At 41.6% G+C, this 18,465-nt stretch overlaps 1 protein-coding gene across 5 annotated transcripts in view; it reads right to left on the bottom strand.

The window, feature by feature from the left end:
* Nucleotides 1-8,684: 8,684 nt before the first annotated feature.
* LOC117434145 (rho GTPase-activating protein 33-like) overlaps nt 8,685-18,465 on the bottom strand; it is a 41,022-nt gene continuing 31,241 nt past the window's right edge. For all 5 annotated transcript variants that reach the window (XM_059009326.1, XM_059009323.1, XM_059009325.1 and 2 more), the window contains 6 exons: nt 15,051-15,246; nt 14,055-14,194; nt 13,482-13,556; nt 12,056-12,874; nt 11,521-11,861; nt 8,685-11,293 (listed from right to left, as the gene is read on the bottom strand). In XM_059009326.1, the coding sequence (XP_058865309.1) occupies nt 8,867-11,293; nt 11,521-11,861; nt 12,056-12,874; nt 13,482-13,556; nt 14,055-14,194; nt 15,051-15,246 (3,998 nt within the window). In that variant the 3' untranslated portion in view covers nt 8,685-8,866. The remainder of the gene's footprint in view (nt 11,294-11,520; nt 11,862-12,055; nt 12,875-13,481; nt 13,557-14,054; nt 14,195-15,050; nt 15,247-18,465) is intronic.

The raw sequence follows: 18,465 nt of genomic DNA, 5'->3' as shown, positions 1-18,465 counted from the left end.
CTGCTCCTACTCGTTTTGTTCAGTCAGGAAACTCCTGCAATATTTATTAAAACACAGAATAGACAGCACTACTACATTATACCTGTCATCTTGCGGTACCCCAGTGTAATTTGGGGGGGGGGGGGGGGGGGGTCGGGGGGTCTCATCTGTAGTCCGCTCGCATGCAATTCATTTGCACATGCCTATTTATATCTCGTCTGCCATTTCAATGGCTTTGCTCCAAACCTATACAGTGCATCTTTATTTCTTGTATAAGAATATGTTGCTGAGTATCTTAACTTTCATATATCCTAATATCAGGTCTGTTATACAGCATCAGTTGTGCTGGAGACAGTATTTGGCACCTAGAGTGCCAGATACTGCTAGGAGACATTAGTTAGCAGGGAATCCTGCCCGGAGACACTATTTGGCACAACACCGGATGGAATTTCACAATAATGAAGGACTCTTTCTTATGCCCAAAAAGCCTGGATGGGGCTCCTTTATTCCACCTTGCTTGCAGGGCTGTCTTTAAATAGGTATAACCTAAGATTTACTGGTTTACACGCAATCCATTCTGATTCCTCTATAGATAACTGTGAATGAAGTTATTGAAGGGCCATGTACTGTCTCAATGCGGCATATCCCTCGTTGATGGCTCAGGTATCAAAACGTTCTTAATAGAACATCCTGTACCAATCTTAACAAGCAAGCCTAACATTAATTTGTTTATGGTTGTGTGAGGGGCTTTTCAATACAGACAGTCATAATAAGAGATTTTAATACATGTACCCCATTGATATTTAGGTGCTTTGCACTGGCTGTGTAAATGAATTGTTTTTGAATAAAAGATGCAGTAAAACATGTCGAATCCAGCCCCTCTACAAACTGGCATTTTGTGTCATTCATCATCATTTTTGGTTACCAACCCAATCCCTATTGAAATGAATGGATCTGATACCCTCAATAATCTTGATCGTTTCTATTACAGAATTATTTCCAAGTCTTGTCTCAATGTAAACCCAACTGTACAGTCCAGGACCAATTCATGTGATGTTTATTTTCCAAGTTTCTAATTTTATAATCAGGAATTTTGCTTAAATATGCACACGTCCTGTGGGTATACTACATATGCAGCATTATTTATTAATCAGCAGGTTGCATTCGACTTTGTGAATCAAACTTTGTAAATTCTGTAGGGGGATGCAAAACTTTTGGCCATAGCTGTAGTGATTTAAGGATATTTGACTGCAAATTTTATTAAACTATTGAATGGGAATTTATCACACTATGAACAAACATCTTGTTTGATACAAAAGAATGTAAAATGAACTGAATCTGCAGGCGTATCCAGGAAAGAAATGGAGGGGAGAGGTGCAGCTGGTGAAGCTCAACACTGGGCAATGCAGACATACCCGTAAAACAGGATCTCTTTCTCTTGCAGAACATACATTCTGTCATGACAAGCGCTCACATGTTCCAGCTGCTGTGACCATCCCATAATAAACAATCAAAAACATTTGACGCTTTTTCTGGATTTTGCTAAGACAGGGGGGTGGTGGGTGGGGTTGTGGTTGCAGACACCAACACAGGTACAACGGTTTTAGTCATTATCACAATACCGTGCACCACCGCTGAGCTACCTACAATGGTATTACTCTGGCCGGTGTTGCTTCTTCGGGAAAACATGCGATATAAAACACTGTACAAAAACACAGCTACAAAACAAAAGCTGGCCTAGTTTGGTCATGCGCTACTCTCCATACAAAGGAAGGTCCCGCTCCGGGAAGTAACCTTAAGTTCCAGTTTGCAGATATACACATGCAAAACTGGATGAAATATTTAACTTTACCAGCTTTCCTCTGGGTAAAGGGCTCCGATCATCACCCATCACCCATTAACCATCGCCCATCACCCCATTCACAGTCTGCTTAACCTGGATTAGAAGAAAGGAGCTGGTTCTTTTACACATGTGATCAAAACCTTCTTGTCAATCAATTAATCAATTAGAACCTGACCGCATTCCACACAGTATTTTAACTCCGTCCCTGCCAGATTTCAAACAACTTTTTTCAGAAAATCCGAACAAACTCTGTGGCAGTTCCTGGGTTGGCTCTGGTATTGTTGACCATGAACGCACACAAGAATGCTTTTCTTGTCATGAATCTTTGGCTCCAGGAACAAGAGGTTTGACTGTTCTACTGTTCTGTGTTTCTCGCTATGTCTTGCACTGAAACTACCAATCCCTGTTTCATCAGTTCTGGAATCCTATCCAACCTGTTGTGTTTGTTACTTCGTTTCCGTCTTCTCTGTTAACCAAAAAAAAAAAGACGACGAAATGCAAAACAAGAATGTCTTAATTTGAAAGCCTAGGACCTTTGCCTTCAAAAGAAATAACTGGGTGGGTTTTTGTAATGAAAACAATTGGGATTCTTTATCTGTCTTGCTAACTCAGGAGGCGTTGTAGTCCACTGGTTAAAGTCCAGCGCTTGTAACCAGAAGGTCACCAGTTCAAATCCCACCTCTTCTACTGTCTGACTCACTGTGTGACCCTGAGCAAGTCACTTAACCTCCTTGTGCTCCATCCTGCAGATGAGATGTTATATCAATGTCCTATTGGAAGTGACTCTGCATATAACGCACAGTTCACAGCCTACCTCTGTAAAGCGCTTTGTGATGGTGATCCACTATGAAAGGTGCAATATAAAATATATTATTATTATTATTCCAGTCAGTAAAATATTCTTTTTGTTTTAGGGTTCATCTAATTAGTAAGACAGGGTGGTGTGATGTGGAACAGAAAACAGGTTGGACAGATTTTTTGTGGTGGTGACTAATGTCTATTGGGAGCGACCACAGTTAATTTAAGCATTTAGGACAACAGTCTGTATATTTCTTCAACTGTAACATATGACTAATACTATTTTAACAAACATGTACATGTCTTATTGAACCAGTAAACGCAGTCCATTTTCTATTTCACAGTTTCTTTTACTGTCAGGGAGGCAAAGAAAGAGGAGCAAATCCTCGCTGGGCCCCAAGCCTTACTGAGCTGGCAAAAGTCACAGACCAGCTGAGCAGCAGACTGAACAACATTCTTGCTGAGACATGCTCTTTTCTTCCAGAGCCCACGTCCCTACAGCTCTTCCAGGCTAAGCTACTCTGCTGCATTCCTGTCTTGACACGGGCATTCAGACTATTCAACTCTTACACTAGATTGTAGCAGATACTATTTTGTATTGTGTTTTACTCAGCATCTGTTTCTTCTCACACTTAGAACTCACAGTTTTTCATAAACTCAGCACTTATATTTTCAGTCCTGGTTTTTAAGCTCAAAACATTTTAGGATTGAGACATAATTTGTTTATATATATATTATTAGTTTATTTAGCAGACACCTTTATCCAAGGTGACTTACACAGACTAGGGTGTGTGAACTATGCATTAGCTGCAGAATCGCTTACAATTACGTCTCACCCGAAAGATGGAGCCCAAGGAGGTTAAGTGACTTGCTCAGGGTCACACAATGAGTCAGTGGCTGAGGTGGGATTTGAACCAGGGACTTCCTGGTTATAAGCCCTTTTCTTTAACCACTGGACCACACAGCCTAGCAGTTTCTTTATACATACCGGAAGCCATAATTGTAGTACAGGATTTCATGTTATATTTTGAAATGTAACACTAATTTTTCAGTAAGTATATGGAAAACAACAAAATGGTGTGTAATTCAATATGCTAACGTAACATTATTTAGTGGGTTTCATTCGACTTTATAGAAGCAAAATTAGTTCATTCTATAAGGTTGATGCAAAACCTTTGGCTGTAGCTATACATCCCTGTTTTTATCAGTGAGGTCCTAACTTTGCAAGAGGCATCAGCCATTGAAAAGGTTTCATGCAGGTAAACATTAACAGAACACTGAGCCACAAGGAGAAAAAAAATACAGTCCTGTGATCAGTCAGCTCCTCTTTCTCCCCCTCCCGAGCAGAGGTAGCTTGTCTGGGTAAAATGACGCCAAACTGGTTTAGCAACGGCCAGCCGAAACATGGGTGTGAGCAGCAGAACAGGTTTTCATGTTGAGGTGGGGGTAAAAGAAATGCCTGACATACTACTGGGGCTATGAAAGAGTCCTGCGCATCGGAAACACATTCCTGGGAGACTGAAGAGGCTTTATGAAACATCACAGGGTGTCAAAAGGAGCAAGAGAGAGTATACTGGATTTGCATCTTGACGACAGTAAAATGGAAAGGTAAATTACTGTCTCATTGTAATGGATAACGACCTTGTTAATGTAAAAAGCAGCTGGCTGTGCTATAGCTACATTCACAGCATGTTGGATTTTTTTTTTTTTTAAAATTTTGTTGCCAATTATTTTTATTATTTTCTCCCAATTTAGAATGTCCAATTATTTTTAGACTCAGCTCACCGCTGCCACCCCTGTTAGCCGCCTGCTTCTTTTCACACTGCAGGCTCACCTGCAGCCACCTCAGAGCTACAGTGTTGGAGGACAGCTCTGGGCAGCATACAGGCAAGCCCGCAGGCGCCCGGCCAGACTACAGGGGTCACTGGTGCGCGGTGAGCCAAAGACACTCTGGTCCCCGTCCCTTTAACAGTTTCAGAGTCTGCTTCTGAGGAAAACTTGATTTAAATGTACTGTACATAATATGCAATTTGTTAATGAAGATCAGGAGTCAGCAATACGTCTCATCCTAATAGTGAGGTCCTATTGCAAGTGACTGCAGTAGCAGCTGATGATGATTCACAGTTCACCCCCTAATCTCTTTATCACTTTAGATAAACGTGTCTGCTAAATGACTAAATAATAATAATAATAATAATAATTACTAGAAACTTGTATGAATCTTGTATGATCAGACCTTGGACACAGAACCAATGATAAATGCAACATACATAAGACACCAGAATTCTCAATTGAACGGGTCAATTTATTGTTGTTAAAATGATAAATTAGATCTTATAAACACTTTTTTTTTTTTTTTTTTTTAATTTTCACATACATTTCACAATACAGTGTCATGCAATCTATCTTCTTTCTTACAAAAAAAACCCTAAACTTTCAAATGAATGTAACCATCATATAAAAATGAGAAGACAGGCTGTGAACAACAGGCTCAGCAACCAATTAAAGTCCATATAGTTAACAAAATAATTCCAGTAAAGCTTACTAATATACTGTATATTACTTTCACTTTGTATATAATCTGATTTTTTTTCCATAAGTACAACACCGAAGTATCTGCAAGGGGGTTTGATAAAAAAAATCTTTAACAGATTCAAATAAATTACTGTTAAAAAAAAATGTATTTACCATAATTTGTGCATTTTCCATATAGGAAAACGTGAGACCTATGAAATGATGGCAATGTATATTAGGGAAGATTTACTGCAATTGGTTTGCTAGCATCATGTTCTTCAAACTGCACAAGGCAGTGTGACCTACCCTCTCAGACAGAGGGGGATAACACAGGCACTCACTGATTCAATGGAATGCACTAGAGACCTGGAGCGTGGTGGTCTTTGAAAACGGTAAGAAAAACACACACGCACACGCACACGCACACACTCCAAGGATCTATGCTGTTGCATAGTTGATAATGGTTTGCAAAAGACACGCAGTGAACACTGGGTCTAACGTCTTACACATACTGTAGGTAGCATCACTGAAACATGTCTATTATATACTGCATAGGTACAATCACCAACCCCTCCCTGCAATACATTAAAACCTCAATTATGTTTTTACACCAGTATCCAATGTGCAATGCTATTTTGCACCCCACCCCCTCCTTTTTTAAAAAAGAAAAAGTCACTTTTTTTGTAGTTTATCCCAGTTCCTCTAGCTTTGCACACCTTATACATTGCAAACCTTTCTCCCCTACAATATACTGTGTGTTTATGCCTCAATACCTCCAAAATAATTCAGGGATATGTATTGCAAGTACTAGCAACAAGTACTGAGCAAATGTGATTTAGGTAGTTCGTAACTGTGCTGTGGGAATACACAGTACACAAAGCAGCAATGGATTCAATTGCAGGGGTATGGATGGGAATTAAATATGTATGACCTTCGAAGCATTTCCATGGAGACTAATGCCTCGTTTCTATCTACACCTTGAAAACAAGTCTGTAAAACTCATCTTGTTCAATTGTGAAACGGTGTCTGTTGCCAGTTTCATCTATATGCTAGAATGAAGTGTGTCAAACGCAGCAGGTATGTTTCGTGGTTTTGTACACATCTTTTCATTTACTCCCAATCCTTCCCCGGATATTAAAATGAATTGATAGGACTTTGAGGTTCAAGAAAACAAGCCTCTACCATCTTTTGGATTGGATTCAAAAGTAATATCCTCCACTTGACGAACTGGGGCTGACTAAATCCCAATTCAAACTGATTTTAACTGGGTCTGCCATTAGGAATGAACTGGACTTCAGCTCCCAAAGACAGATGGAAACAATGCATTAGATAACTCGGTCTCCTCGCTTGAAAAAAACTTTAGGAAGAACACACAGCGCTCCTTTTAAAATGTTAAGGTTTATCATTTAATAAATGAATGCAAGTGTCTAAGTTGGGAAATAATACTTCACAAAGTCTAAAATTGCTTTACATAGAATGTGCGCAAAATGCTTGCCTGCCTTTTACCATACACAGAATCTCACATTTTAAAAGGCCTCCAGGAGCCCTTCACAACTTGGTATGTGTGGAAATTGAGTGCCTAGCCTTCAGTCCAAGCCAACGCTCTGGGCTAGTTTAACTTTTGTACATATCCCATATCCTTTCTATTATTGGACAGTTCTGCTGCTGTTAAGTTCAATAGAATAGACCCCAGTGATGTAAAACTAGACAATTCTGAATACCATTCAGTCAGTATGCGAGTTCAACAGTGGTTTGGTGATATTTTGTATGCATTGGGAAGGGTTTTCCCTTCTATAATTGTGTGTGAATGTCAACCATAAATGACAAGCACCGTCCTCTACGGTTTCCTGTAACACCGATTAATTTTATGCAAATAAACTGTTTAGAAAATCCATAAACTACTGTATAAAATGAACAGAGGCGTTGACAACTATGTTATAGTTTTGTCTGTATTGTATTGCAGTAAAAACATTGACTCAATTCCTAACTCTCTCTGCACGAAGTACCTTAGTCGGTTAACTGGTCCGTTTCTTACAGTCATGTTCCCTGAACTGCTGGTTGTCCGTTGTCTTGAATGTTTCCTGGACCTCCTGGGCAGACATGTAGTGTTGAAAGAGTTAACTGTTTTCTCCAATAACAAAATTAAATGCATACATTTCCAAAACCAAAGCTGAACAAAAGCATTTGAATGAGGCTTCAAATGAAGCTAAATGCCCCCCCCCCCCCTTTTTTTTTTTTTTTTACAGGTCACCAAAAGGAACAGAGTTGAAAAAAAAACCAAACATTTTTATTAAAAGAGCTCATCCTAATACAGAGAGATGTTCAGAGTAAGAGGTACTGACAGAGTGGAATGTTAAGGCGGCCATTACATGGGGCTGATTAAAAACGGACTACATTTCCCATAACCCATTGCACTTAAATGGCCATATTAAAACCATGTATAAAATACAAAGCAGCTTTCTTGAATGTTAGGCTAAAACAGACATTCTACTAAAAAGGTAGAATCCATTATGGATTCTATTAGGGCTGCAGGATATCAAGCAGGTCGGAAATGATGAACTTCCATTACAGTTTCAAAATGTGCTTTTCCTTGTTACATACATAATTACAATACTATTAAAACGGATAGTTACATTTACTGTGAAAAAAACAATAGAAGAAGAAAAGCAGGAGCTGGGGAAATTGGCCTTGAGTCCCAATATATATATATATATATATATATATATATATATATATATATATATATATATATATATATATATATATATATATATATATTATTCCTGAAACAAAAACAAGGCTGTAGTCTGCATAGGATATGTGCAATGCAGGTAAACCGAGTACCTTTTCATATTCTTATATGTTCTGTGTGAGCAAGTCTAAAAGGTGTGCAGAAATGTTATCATATATTAATTGGAATGGTTTATATGTAGTTCCAAAACACTTTACAGCAAACCTTCGTCTGCAAATGTTTAATTTTTTCAAAAGGTTTTATTTTCAATAAAAAAACGTTTTGAATTTGATGTTATTCTTTGACTTTATTTTCTCTTCAACTCCAGTAAAGTCCTTGTTTGGCAAATGTTAATTTCCTGAGTTACCGGTAATAGGACCACCCTCACCACATGCAGTCTGAGCGGCAGTGTACAGCGCAGGAGGGTTCCTATTACATGTAACAGCAGTGAGTGACCTATAAGGGTGTTACAGGAAAACTAGTTTCATCCGAGCCAAGTTCAATAGAAAAAGCAGAAGGGACTTCTGGGAGCAATGGCGTGCTCATGATAGGTGGTAAGAAGTCTCTTCCGGCACAAAGTGACTCTAGAAACGATACCCTGGGATCAAACAGTTTTACTGTCTTCTACTTAAAAATAATAATAAAAAATGGCCATGAAAAATACATATTGGTATATTGTAATTAGTGTACTGTGCTGTTTTGAGTGGAGTTATATTTATTCAATACTATTGCATTCTGCAATTTTGAGTGGTGTTATCTTTCCTAGGTCTGTATACTGGTCTGCAGTTTTTAAAGAGTTAACAGTCTTGGTCATATTACACCTTGGTAGTGAATTTACTCAAGGGTTATCTTGTGGGAGGGGGATTATTGCAATATTGGGCCAGAATTATATATATATAAAAAAAAAAAAGTCCCAGCTCCCATGGGTGAATTAGTATATACAACGCATCTCCCAAACAGTTAGTGTCGAAGAAGTAAATTGTTTAGTTTCTACAAGTCAGTCAGCAGTAGCTCCGTGTCTGTCCTTCTGAATGGACAGTCCAGTTTGGGGCTGGTAAACTGCCCTGTCGGACTACACCTGCTGGTGTCCGGAGGCCTGGACGGAAAGACGGATCCAGTGTGGAGACCAGCCCCTCTCTCCTGGGTACATTCCCATACTGAGGGAGTCCTGGTACAGCACTGGAATTAAACTGGCAAGCATTATATTGCTGAGTGCGGAGGATTCCAGGGTTGAAGCCAAGCTGGGGTTGGGGCCCTCTTGGAGATGCGGTCGTTGTCAGAGAAAGCTGCGCCATGCTGGTAAAAGGAGTTCGAACAGCAGATTCCTCTGTTACCATGGAAACTTGATTGGAATAGGTAGGTCTGAAGTTTGGCTCCGGTTGCCTGGTGCTGCAAGACGGGCTTGATTTAGCATGAGCTGGATTCGGGGTGAAGGAAACACAGCTCCTTGGGTGAGGGTGGTTCATAGCGACCTGCGCTGCCCTGTAGAACTTAAGAACCTGATCCCCGGAAGGCATGACATCAAATGCTTGGCTGTAGTGCCCGGCTGAAGAAGAGGACCTCCTTAGAGGCTCCTCCCGCAGAGTGTGGGTGCCTCTTGGTGCAAAAGGATTGCCATCCCACTGGGGCCTCACTGGACCTGCGGCATAGACATTGAAGCCAGCTCTTTGCTGTTGCTGCTGTAGGTGCTGATGTTGCTGTTGTTGGGGATGAGAGGGCATCTCGCACAGCGTCGCAAGACACCTTGAAGCTCCATCGCTTCCAGATTCAGACGCAGGCGTTTCAGTCGGGTGGTTCACGTGATCTTTTTCCTCTAGATTTTGCAACTCTCCAGGACCTTCAATACCGCCGTTTCCAGGATCCGACTTGCTCCTGAAGTGGATTGCATCTGAACCTTGTGGTTTCTCATCCAGAGATGGAGAAAAGTTATCGTACTGAGATACCATTGAACTTCCAGGCCTCTGCCAGGGGTCAGATGAAGATTCCTGACTTGCGATATTCTCTTCAAAGACTAAAGGAGGCTCTGTACCAGATCTATCATTGGAGTTCCCAGCTGGGGGTGGCTCGGAATGTTGGTCTCCATCTAAGTTGGTTGTTGTCCAGGCTTTGCCTGGGTTGAAAGGAAAATTGACATATATTGGCTCTGGTTGCTCTTGAAGTCTGGGAGGCTTTGGGGCAGACACAGCAGCCTGAGGCCGGTAATCTTGAAGGACCCTGGTCTCACCTTCATGGGCGGCCCCTTCTTCAAGGTACCTGTAACAGACTTTCCCATTTTCAAAGTAGGGGTGTAGCTGTGAGGCTGAGAGATCTGCAGAAGGGGACCGCTGGGTCCTGTAGAGATTTCTCTGGTAGGTAGAGGTCCCCTGATTAGGAGCCCCCTCAGTCCGAGAGACAGGAACCATTCTAAAGGGTGCAGAGGGCTGATGTGCAGGGCTTTCCTGGGGCACTGTGGAGTAGGGAACACCAGCTATTTGTGTGTAACCAGCAGCATTAGCCTGCATGGCTAAGGATCGATCCACGGTAGGGTTCAGGTTCTGCGAGATACCAGTCCAAAGATGAGGTCTAACTGAAATGTCATGGCTCCTCAAATGCCTGTCCGCAATGGCATGTTCAAACCCAGGCCTGGGAAGGCGGTAGGGAACTCCTTCAAACGCCATCTGGTTTCCAACATTCTGATAATTGTATCGCGGGATCGGTACAAAGGAGGGCTCTGGCGCAATCTCATAGTAAAAGTTTTCGTGCTTGACTTGGTCCTCTGACCTCCCAGCGAATATCTGGGGGTTACTGCTAGCTCTATTGTGGTAGACCTGAACCGAGGAAGCGGCAAACCCCCTGGATTGATCCAAATGACTGTGGGTTTTTGGATCCACATAGCAAACTCCTTCCGAATCATTCCTGGAAAACGGAGGCGTGGACTGTGATGACAGAAGCATTCTGGGTCTTGTCTGGTCTTGAGATCGCCTGGAATAGCTCTCATTGCGATGCAGTGGAAACCCAGTGTTCAGTTCTGGTGGCTTCGGGGGCACTTTTGGCCTGGCTGGCTGGAAGGCTCTTAGGTGAGAGGAGCTGTGAATGATAGGAGAGCTCTTGCATTTCGAGTGATGGAATTGTGGATGGTGGTGGTGGTTAGTGTGCTTGGCGGGAGGGGCAGGGTGCTTATGTTGAAGATGGGGGGCAGAAAACTGTCTGGAATAGGCTGGTGGCTTCTTGCTGGGAAGCTGGTTTTCAACGTTCAACTCTGGTACAGAAGAAGAAGTAGTAGCAGCTTGATTAGAAAAGCTTGGGGGCTTGTCTTGTGGCTGGCAAGCCGTAGCTGAAGGAACCTTGGGCTGAGGAGGTTTGTAGGGTGAATCCGTTTCGGCAGAGGAACTACCTGTGGATGCTCCAGACTCGGAGAGAGAGGTCTGGGATGAAAAGGTACCAGATTCCTAGATGGAAAAACAAAAACAAAACTTTTAGAAAAAAAAAAAACAGGTAAAAAAACACACCCTTACAGAACATTTATAGAACTGGTTCTTTTTTAAAAATGTCAAAATCGAAAAAACAGGTATGCCATTAACTTACAACGATAATAAAATACAATAAAAACGATAGACAAAATTATATTTTAAAACAGCACGGTATGAACTTAAAAAACCATGAATATTTTCCTTACCTGCGGCTGGCTCCGGATGTGCTTCTGCCCGTCGGAGTCTCCTTTCTCGCTCTGTAGCTGGGGCCCTCGCTCAGGCTTCCACACAGACAAAGACTGTACGGTGGAGTACAAAGGGTTGGCCACCGAAGAGACGCATTCGTTGGAGTCCACCGACAGAGACCTCATGAATCGCGCCTCTAAGGAAGCCCCTCCCCCTCCCTGTGGGCGGGGCTCTCGCTGGCTCTGCTTCATAGCCTTGTTGGCGCTCTCTGCCAGGGCTAGGGCCATCAGCCGGGCAGGGTTTTTCGGAGGAGGTGGCGGAGGCACCTGGGAAGGCAGTGGGGCGGCTGCCATCAAAAAGCCTGGGAGAAAGAAAATAAAACAGGCGATCAAATTAATTTTTCGTCGAAGCGTAAATACAGAAAACTTCAGTACATGCCTACCTTTGAAGCAACTAGCCAACAAGACAAGATGAAGTGCAATGTACTTGTTTAGATAGCTTCATTATACAAAATTATATAGAAGAATACAAAAATGATAACAAGTAAGCGCTTACCTGCTTGAAGCTGTGAATGGTCCATCACACTAGAGTGTTCCGATAACTGGAAACTGGGGACAGAGTGGCCCTTGACCTTTGACTCTGTGAAGGACAGCTTACTCCTGATTTCCTGTTGGCAGCTCTCGGTGAGCTGAATATCACATGACCTCAACAGCATAGAGATCATCTGAGGGGGTTGGGCAGCAGCAGTAGCCAAGTTCTGAGCTCCACTTGCACTTTGGAACTCTCCAGCCCTTCCACCAATCATCTCCAGGACTTTAGCAGGCACTGTGATGGAGATTGGCTCAGAGATATCCATCGGTGGGGACTTGTTGCCTTTAGGGGAAAGGGCGTGAACCATCTTCCTGGTAAAAGAGGTTGATTTGCTGAGCTTCTCAGGGGCAGGGCTGGTGATCTCTGAAGTCTGGGTCAAGGGGTTCATTACGGCTGAAGTCTTGTGCTGCTGGCAGCATGACTGAACTCGCTGAGGAGGCTGATTAATAAAGCTTTTCCTTACAGCAACTTCTGACTGGTTCATCAGGGAGTCGGGGTCTTCAGTGATAAGCCGCTGTGGGCCGCAACGGAAGGTCAGGGGTTCCAATTCCAGGCCAGCCTCATCTAAATAAGTAGGGCTGAAGTCCATTTCGTCCTCTGCCAGCCACAGTGAGGCCTCGTGGGAAAAGTCAGGCAGCATGTAAACACCCTCGGGGTCCTCAGCCTGAACACTGTCGTAGGAGCGGCAGTGCTTCAGGGTGGACAGAAGTTCTGTTTCCATAGTAACGGAGAGGGCATCACTACTGGACCGAGGTCGACGCAGACGCTGATGCTTGGAGAGGCCTTCAGACAAAGAAGAGAAAATATGAGAGGGCACGAAGAAAGCAACAGATTACTGTTTGGTTTGTCTCTCCATCTCTGTGTACAAAGGCTGTCAGTCATTAGGGCAAGTAGCCAGTCACAGAGAAATCACTGTAATTAAACAGCTACACCTCCCTTTATTATACTAGATTTAATTATATACAATGTAAATAAGTGTTGGGCGTAACATGTGCCTAAATAGCAAACAGAGGTAAGATTTATGAAATTTTATAATCCCTTTAAAATGATTTGCTAGCTACAGACATCCACATCCTCTTCAGTCACTGTGTGTATAATTGTACTATATTAAAGTTTCCTATCTATAGATCTATTTTATAATGCATGTATGTTTTGGCAGGGCAACCTCTTAAATAGAGTACACACGAACGGTTTTAAATTTCTAAAAATTAAAATACCAAAAATCATGATCGAAGGGGATATACAGCCCCAAACAGGCAAGGCCAATTTAGAAATATAACAAAAAAAACTATTTTGATCAGATATACTAAAAGTTCTGCAAAGAAAGAAAGAAAGAAAAGAAAAAAGACAGAAAGACAGAAAGACAGACCAAAATTGGTCTTTTCCTTACCAGCCCCACTGTGTTGAGAACAAAGAGATTCTTCACTCTTAGCTGACCGGAGTGTCACGGTTTCAATCCGCGTTCCTGCAACAAAACAGGAGATTTGAAATTCATACAAACCTGAACTGGAGTAACTTTGTCTTTTGTTTACTGTAAAAAAAAAAAAAAAAAACTCTTGTACATAATATGTACAATAAAAGAAGGTTTCCTGTACCATATAATTGAACGACAAAAGTGTACAGCAACAGTATGTTTTAGTATGCGACGTCTAGGAGTAAGAATATTATTAGATTTTTATTTTACACCCCAAACGGCAAAACACCAAAAAACTAGCGTCGTTTTTCATATTCATCAGATTAGTCGTCCCGCCACTGGTATTGTTCAAACCTGAAGATTATGCTAAAACAATGCTTGGTATGCTACTGACACCAACAATAATAAACCCTGATCCACAAACAGACGAGAACATGAAACATATACGGGAGGTACTGTAAAATCATGGGCAGTATATTAGGTCTAAAAACAAAAAATGCTATCCCTCTTTATAAGATCTGGTACCTTTTTGTTCCCTGATGCTCTTACCCATTTCAGCCTGTGAAGCCTGGAACAGCGATCCAACTCGTGCAGATTTTCTCCGCTGGGATCCTGGCGTTTTACCGATGGCAAAGAAGGCTCTCCAGCTTCCACCTGCCGATTTCCTCACCTTCATGCCGCTCTTCCTCCTTCAAAACGAAGGACAGAATCGCATTACACCGACTGATCCTGCGCTGGCATCACACTGTCAACAGTATTTAATCCTAAACGGCTCAGATAAGAATAAAAAGGTGTATTCATAGTTCTAAAAAAGTTATGCTAATGAAGAGATAGGAACAACTTTATCAGTAGTAATTGTTGTGGATCCTTATTTCCCCCACAAATATTGAGCCCACCTATCCTGCCACACCACCACAGGAAGTACGTACCCCGTTAACTTCCTGTTTCTTGGTTAAAGCCGTGGCATAAGCTTTAGTGGTGTCAAAATGAAAACAACGCTGAATGCAAAACGGTGGTCCTGTGGTTAAAGAAAAGGGCTTGATACCAGGAGGTTCCCGGTTCAAATCCTGGCTCAGCCGCTATATTATTTAGTATTTTAACCATATAAAAAATGTGCAATGTTCTAGTTCTGGTGAGCAACCTGTTAATTATGTTTTATTTTAATTTTTTATACATCTGCAAGTGTTTATCACAGGGTGATAAAAGTTCAAACAACTGTGGAAGTTTAATAAAAGTTTTTGTCTTTAAAAGAAACCAGCACCTTGTGCGATTAATGCAGACAATGTCTGCCCGGCTACTCATTGTTATATCAGTCTTCATGTATAGCAAACTTCCCGGTTCAATCCCAGCTCAGCCAATGACTTGCTGTGTGTGACCCTGAGCAAGTCACTTAACCTCCTTGTGTTCCATCCTTCGGATGAGACGCAAAACCGAGGTCCTATTGCAAGTGACTCTGCAGCAGCAGTTGTGATGCATATTTCACCCCCACGTCTCTGTAAGTCGCTAAATGACTACATTAATAATAATGATAATAATAATAACAACCTTTCTGCAGGTATGTCAATAACTGTGTGGTATTTCCCTTGGAAAGTCATCGGATCTGCCTGCAGTGTGAGAAGGCCGGCCTGTGCAGAGCAGAGGAGGTGGGCCTGGGTCCTGGCTTGAGCCTCTTCCAGAGACAGCAGTCGAGAGGACAGAGAGGAGACCACAAAGGACTTGGGCCTAGTCAACGAACAGAGTCCTGCAACAACAAAAAAAACATGTTTGGAATCTGTGCCGTTGCTAACCAAGCAGGACTCCCAGGTGGCATTGTGTGCAGACCACATATTGTACGCATCTGAAAAGAACACTGTACAGCTTTATTTGTTTAACCCTTTCATGCACGCCGACCTTATACACTCTCTTCTATTCTTTATATGGAAGATACAAATGCATGATGACCTCATAGGTGCCATCTTTTCTCTTCCCATATAAAAAGCAATGGTATTTTAAATGAAAAACATATTCATTATGTATCCAAAATTACTTTTTTTTTAAAATATTTCATGCATGAAGGGGTTAATATAAAGTAAATCAATACAATTCGCAAACACAGAAATACAGCGCCGCAGACTTAGGATTGGGTTCAGACACAAGCACTAAAGTTAATTCGCAGAAGCAAACTCCAAGCAGCAACAATCATGGCAGCAGGAAATGAATTCTCCAATGGGAGAGAGCTGAATCTAGATCTCTAGATTTGTTGTTATTTGAAAACCAGACCGTCGACTTTTTTTTTTTTTTACAAAAGCTGAAAAATTGTCCAGATAAGTCAAAACCACTACAGAATGCTCTTGAAAAGAGAAGGGAAAAGGTTTAAACATGAAAATACAAAATGAAGCCATTTAACTTTAAACTGGTAATAAAAGCAGCACAGCACATTACAGTATGACCAAAGAGGTCCTAAAATCACAAGGCGCTTGAGGCAGCTTCAAGTTCATAATCTCCTATTTTAAACTTAAGAGTCACAGAATCCCCTGCTGCGTTTACAAGACACATTACAGGGATGGAAATAAGACTCCTATTGCATAGCAGTTTCACCCATTCCAGGTTTTATTATGTTCTTGATTAGCCCCAGTGCAGAGGTAACAAGTTCAGGTGTGTCTTATTAAACATGTAGTGAAACCAGGAATGGATCAAACTGCTATGCAATGGGAGTCTTATTATCCCTGATTTTACCTTTGTTGCTTCCTCTGTTGTGCACATCACAGCAATTTTTGACTGCACAGCTGATTTGTGAGGCATGATGTGCGATGAACAGAAATCAAGAATTTGAAATACGTTTAAAACACACAAATGCTGCAGGACGGACAGCACGGGACACAGCAAAGGTAACGAGATGCGTTTCTTGTAAACTTTGCAGGAAGTTCTGTGACACTAAGTTGCCACACGTACTAGAAACCTTGGTTTTGCTAAACCGGACTACAGACACACTGCCACCAACATTGCACCATTCATTACCTTCCAGATAACAAAAGTAAAATCTGCAAACACTGGTGCCTGTTGATACTGGGCTTGACTGTAACCAGTGCCACTGCCCCTCGTCTATTATAAGCCCATAAACAAAACATTTGATCAACAATATACAAGACTTCAGATAGGTAGCTTTTCAACGTCTTACATAAAAAGGTCCTTGCAATAATCTTCACTCATTAACACAGCAAGCGCAACGGTACTGCAAAGCTTTGGCATTGTCAGGCAATACAGCGAGTATTCAGTAAACACTGCATTTAAGTCTTTTTACAGACCTATTACGAAGCACGTGGAGATTATACAACAAATGTTACACAGACAGAATCTGCAGCTGTTGCTTCAGAAAGGACAACGAGAAACGAGAGACGTTAGGAGACAGCTGGACCAAAACATTACCTGCTTGATGTCACTGACTAACTTCCATCTCTGAGGGGGAAAAACAAACAAACAAACAAACAGTCCATCTTGATGACTCTCGGCAGAGTTATTAAAAGATCAATTTTAAGCTTCTTCCTTTAACTGGTCAAGAGGCTAAGACATGGACTGTATCAGCCGTGTGTATATTGAAGTATACTGAAACGGTCTGTGGCCTATGGCAGAACTGACCTTACTTGCTTTGTCCTGCCATGTCATATTCCTGTATACAACCTAAATATTAAAGTCTGTTTTATATTCTACTTGAAAATCGTGCTGCTGCTACAATCTCTACCTCGTTGCTACAGTAAAGAAACTTGCCTCATGAACAGCTAGACATATTTTTGACTGAGATGTAGGTGTTCTTTGATGCCAGTTTACAGGGTGTTTTACAGTGTTCCTTATTTTTATTCTTCAATATGGGTCGTATTTTTGGTGAATGGTTCTAAGCTTCACTGGCAACTTTGTTTCCTACACACAATTCAACTACAACACATAGAGCTACGAATTTTACATTTTACTTTCTGAATATTTTTGGTGCACTTCAAGGATGGAAATAAGACTCCCATTGCATCGCAGTTTGATCCATTCCTGGAGTTTAATAAGACACACCTGTACACTGTGGCTAATCAAGCTTGAAGTAAAACCTGGAATGGGTGAAACCATTGTGCAATAAGAGTCTTCTTTCCAGCCCTTCAGTTCTTCCCCCCCCCAGCCCCATAACATATAACAACAGTGCCCCCTGGTGGACAGACAGTGACTATACCTGCCTGGTTATTAATGTTAAGATATTAAGTTCATTATTCTACACCATTGAGATATTTCTCAAGTAGGAGGTGCTATTCTATTTAACATCTAAAACCATAGTTACCATGATAGCTTGTTGGTACAGCTTTGTCTAGTCCTGTACTAACAGCTATAGATACAGGACTAGACAAAAGAAAGCACAAGCACTGCTTCATGCCAATGGCATTTTGTGTCTTGGCATGGAAAGTTTTTTATGGAACTAGCCGATTACCAGTACATTGAATACATTATACAGCCTGCCTTGGCTACTACAGAGCCTGGATCTTTCTGTGTCCCGAGGACAGATCCCCTACCCACCCCACCCCACCCCACCCCACCCACTTCCCTTTCCCAAATGTGCTAAAATATGCCAACTCTAAAATAATCTACACATCATCTAAAACAAAAGGTTTATTAAAACACCTCTTCCTCCATACAAAAGTAGAATAGGCTCTTATAACAACAAAAACGTGATCATTCATTCATTATCATTATTAAAAACAAAGTGAACTTATGAGCAAGCATTTACATGTGGCAGCAGCTGGCAATTTTAACAGAAGCCTTTAGGAGGCAGTATTTTTTTATACATTCGCCCCGGCCCGTGTGTTCCAGTTAACTTCCGTTCAGTTTTCCTCTGCTTCACTGATGCTGTGTTCCCGTTTAAACCACCTGCTATCCAGCCCTTCATCTTGAGGCTGCTGGCTCTTATTCATAGCCTCAGCCAGGCTCAGCAGCTTGCGTTTTTCAGACG

Source organism: Acipenser ruthenus, chromosome 38 (genome assembly GCF_902713425.1).
Source record: "Acipenser ruthenus chromosome 38, fAciRut3.2 maternal haplotype, whole genome shotgun sequence".
NCBI lineage: Eukaryota > Metazoa > Chordata > Actinopteri > Acipenseriformes > Acipenseridae > Acipenser > Acipenser ruthenus.
This window is presented reverse-complemented; position numbering and strand designations above follow the sequence as displayed.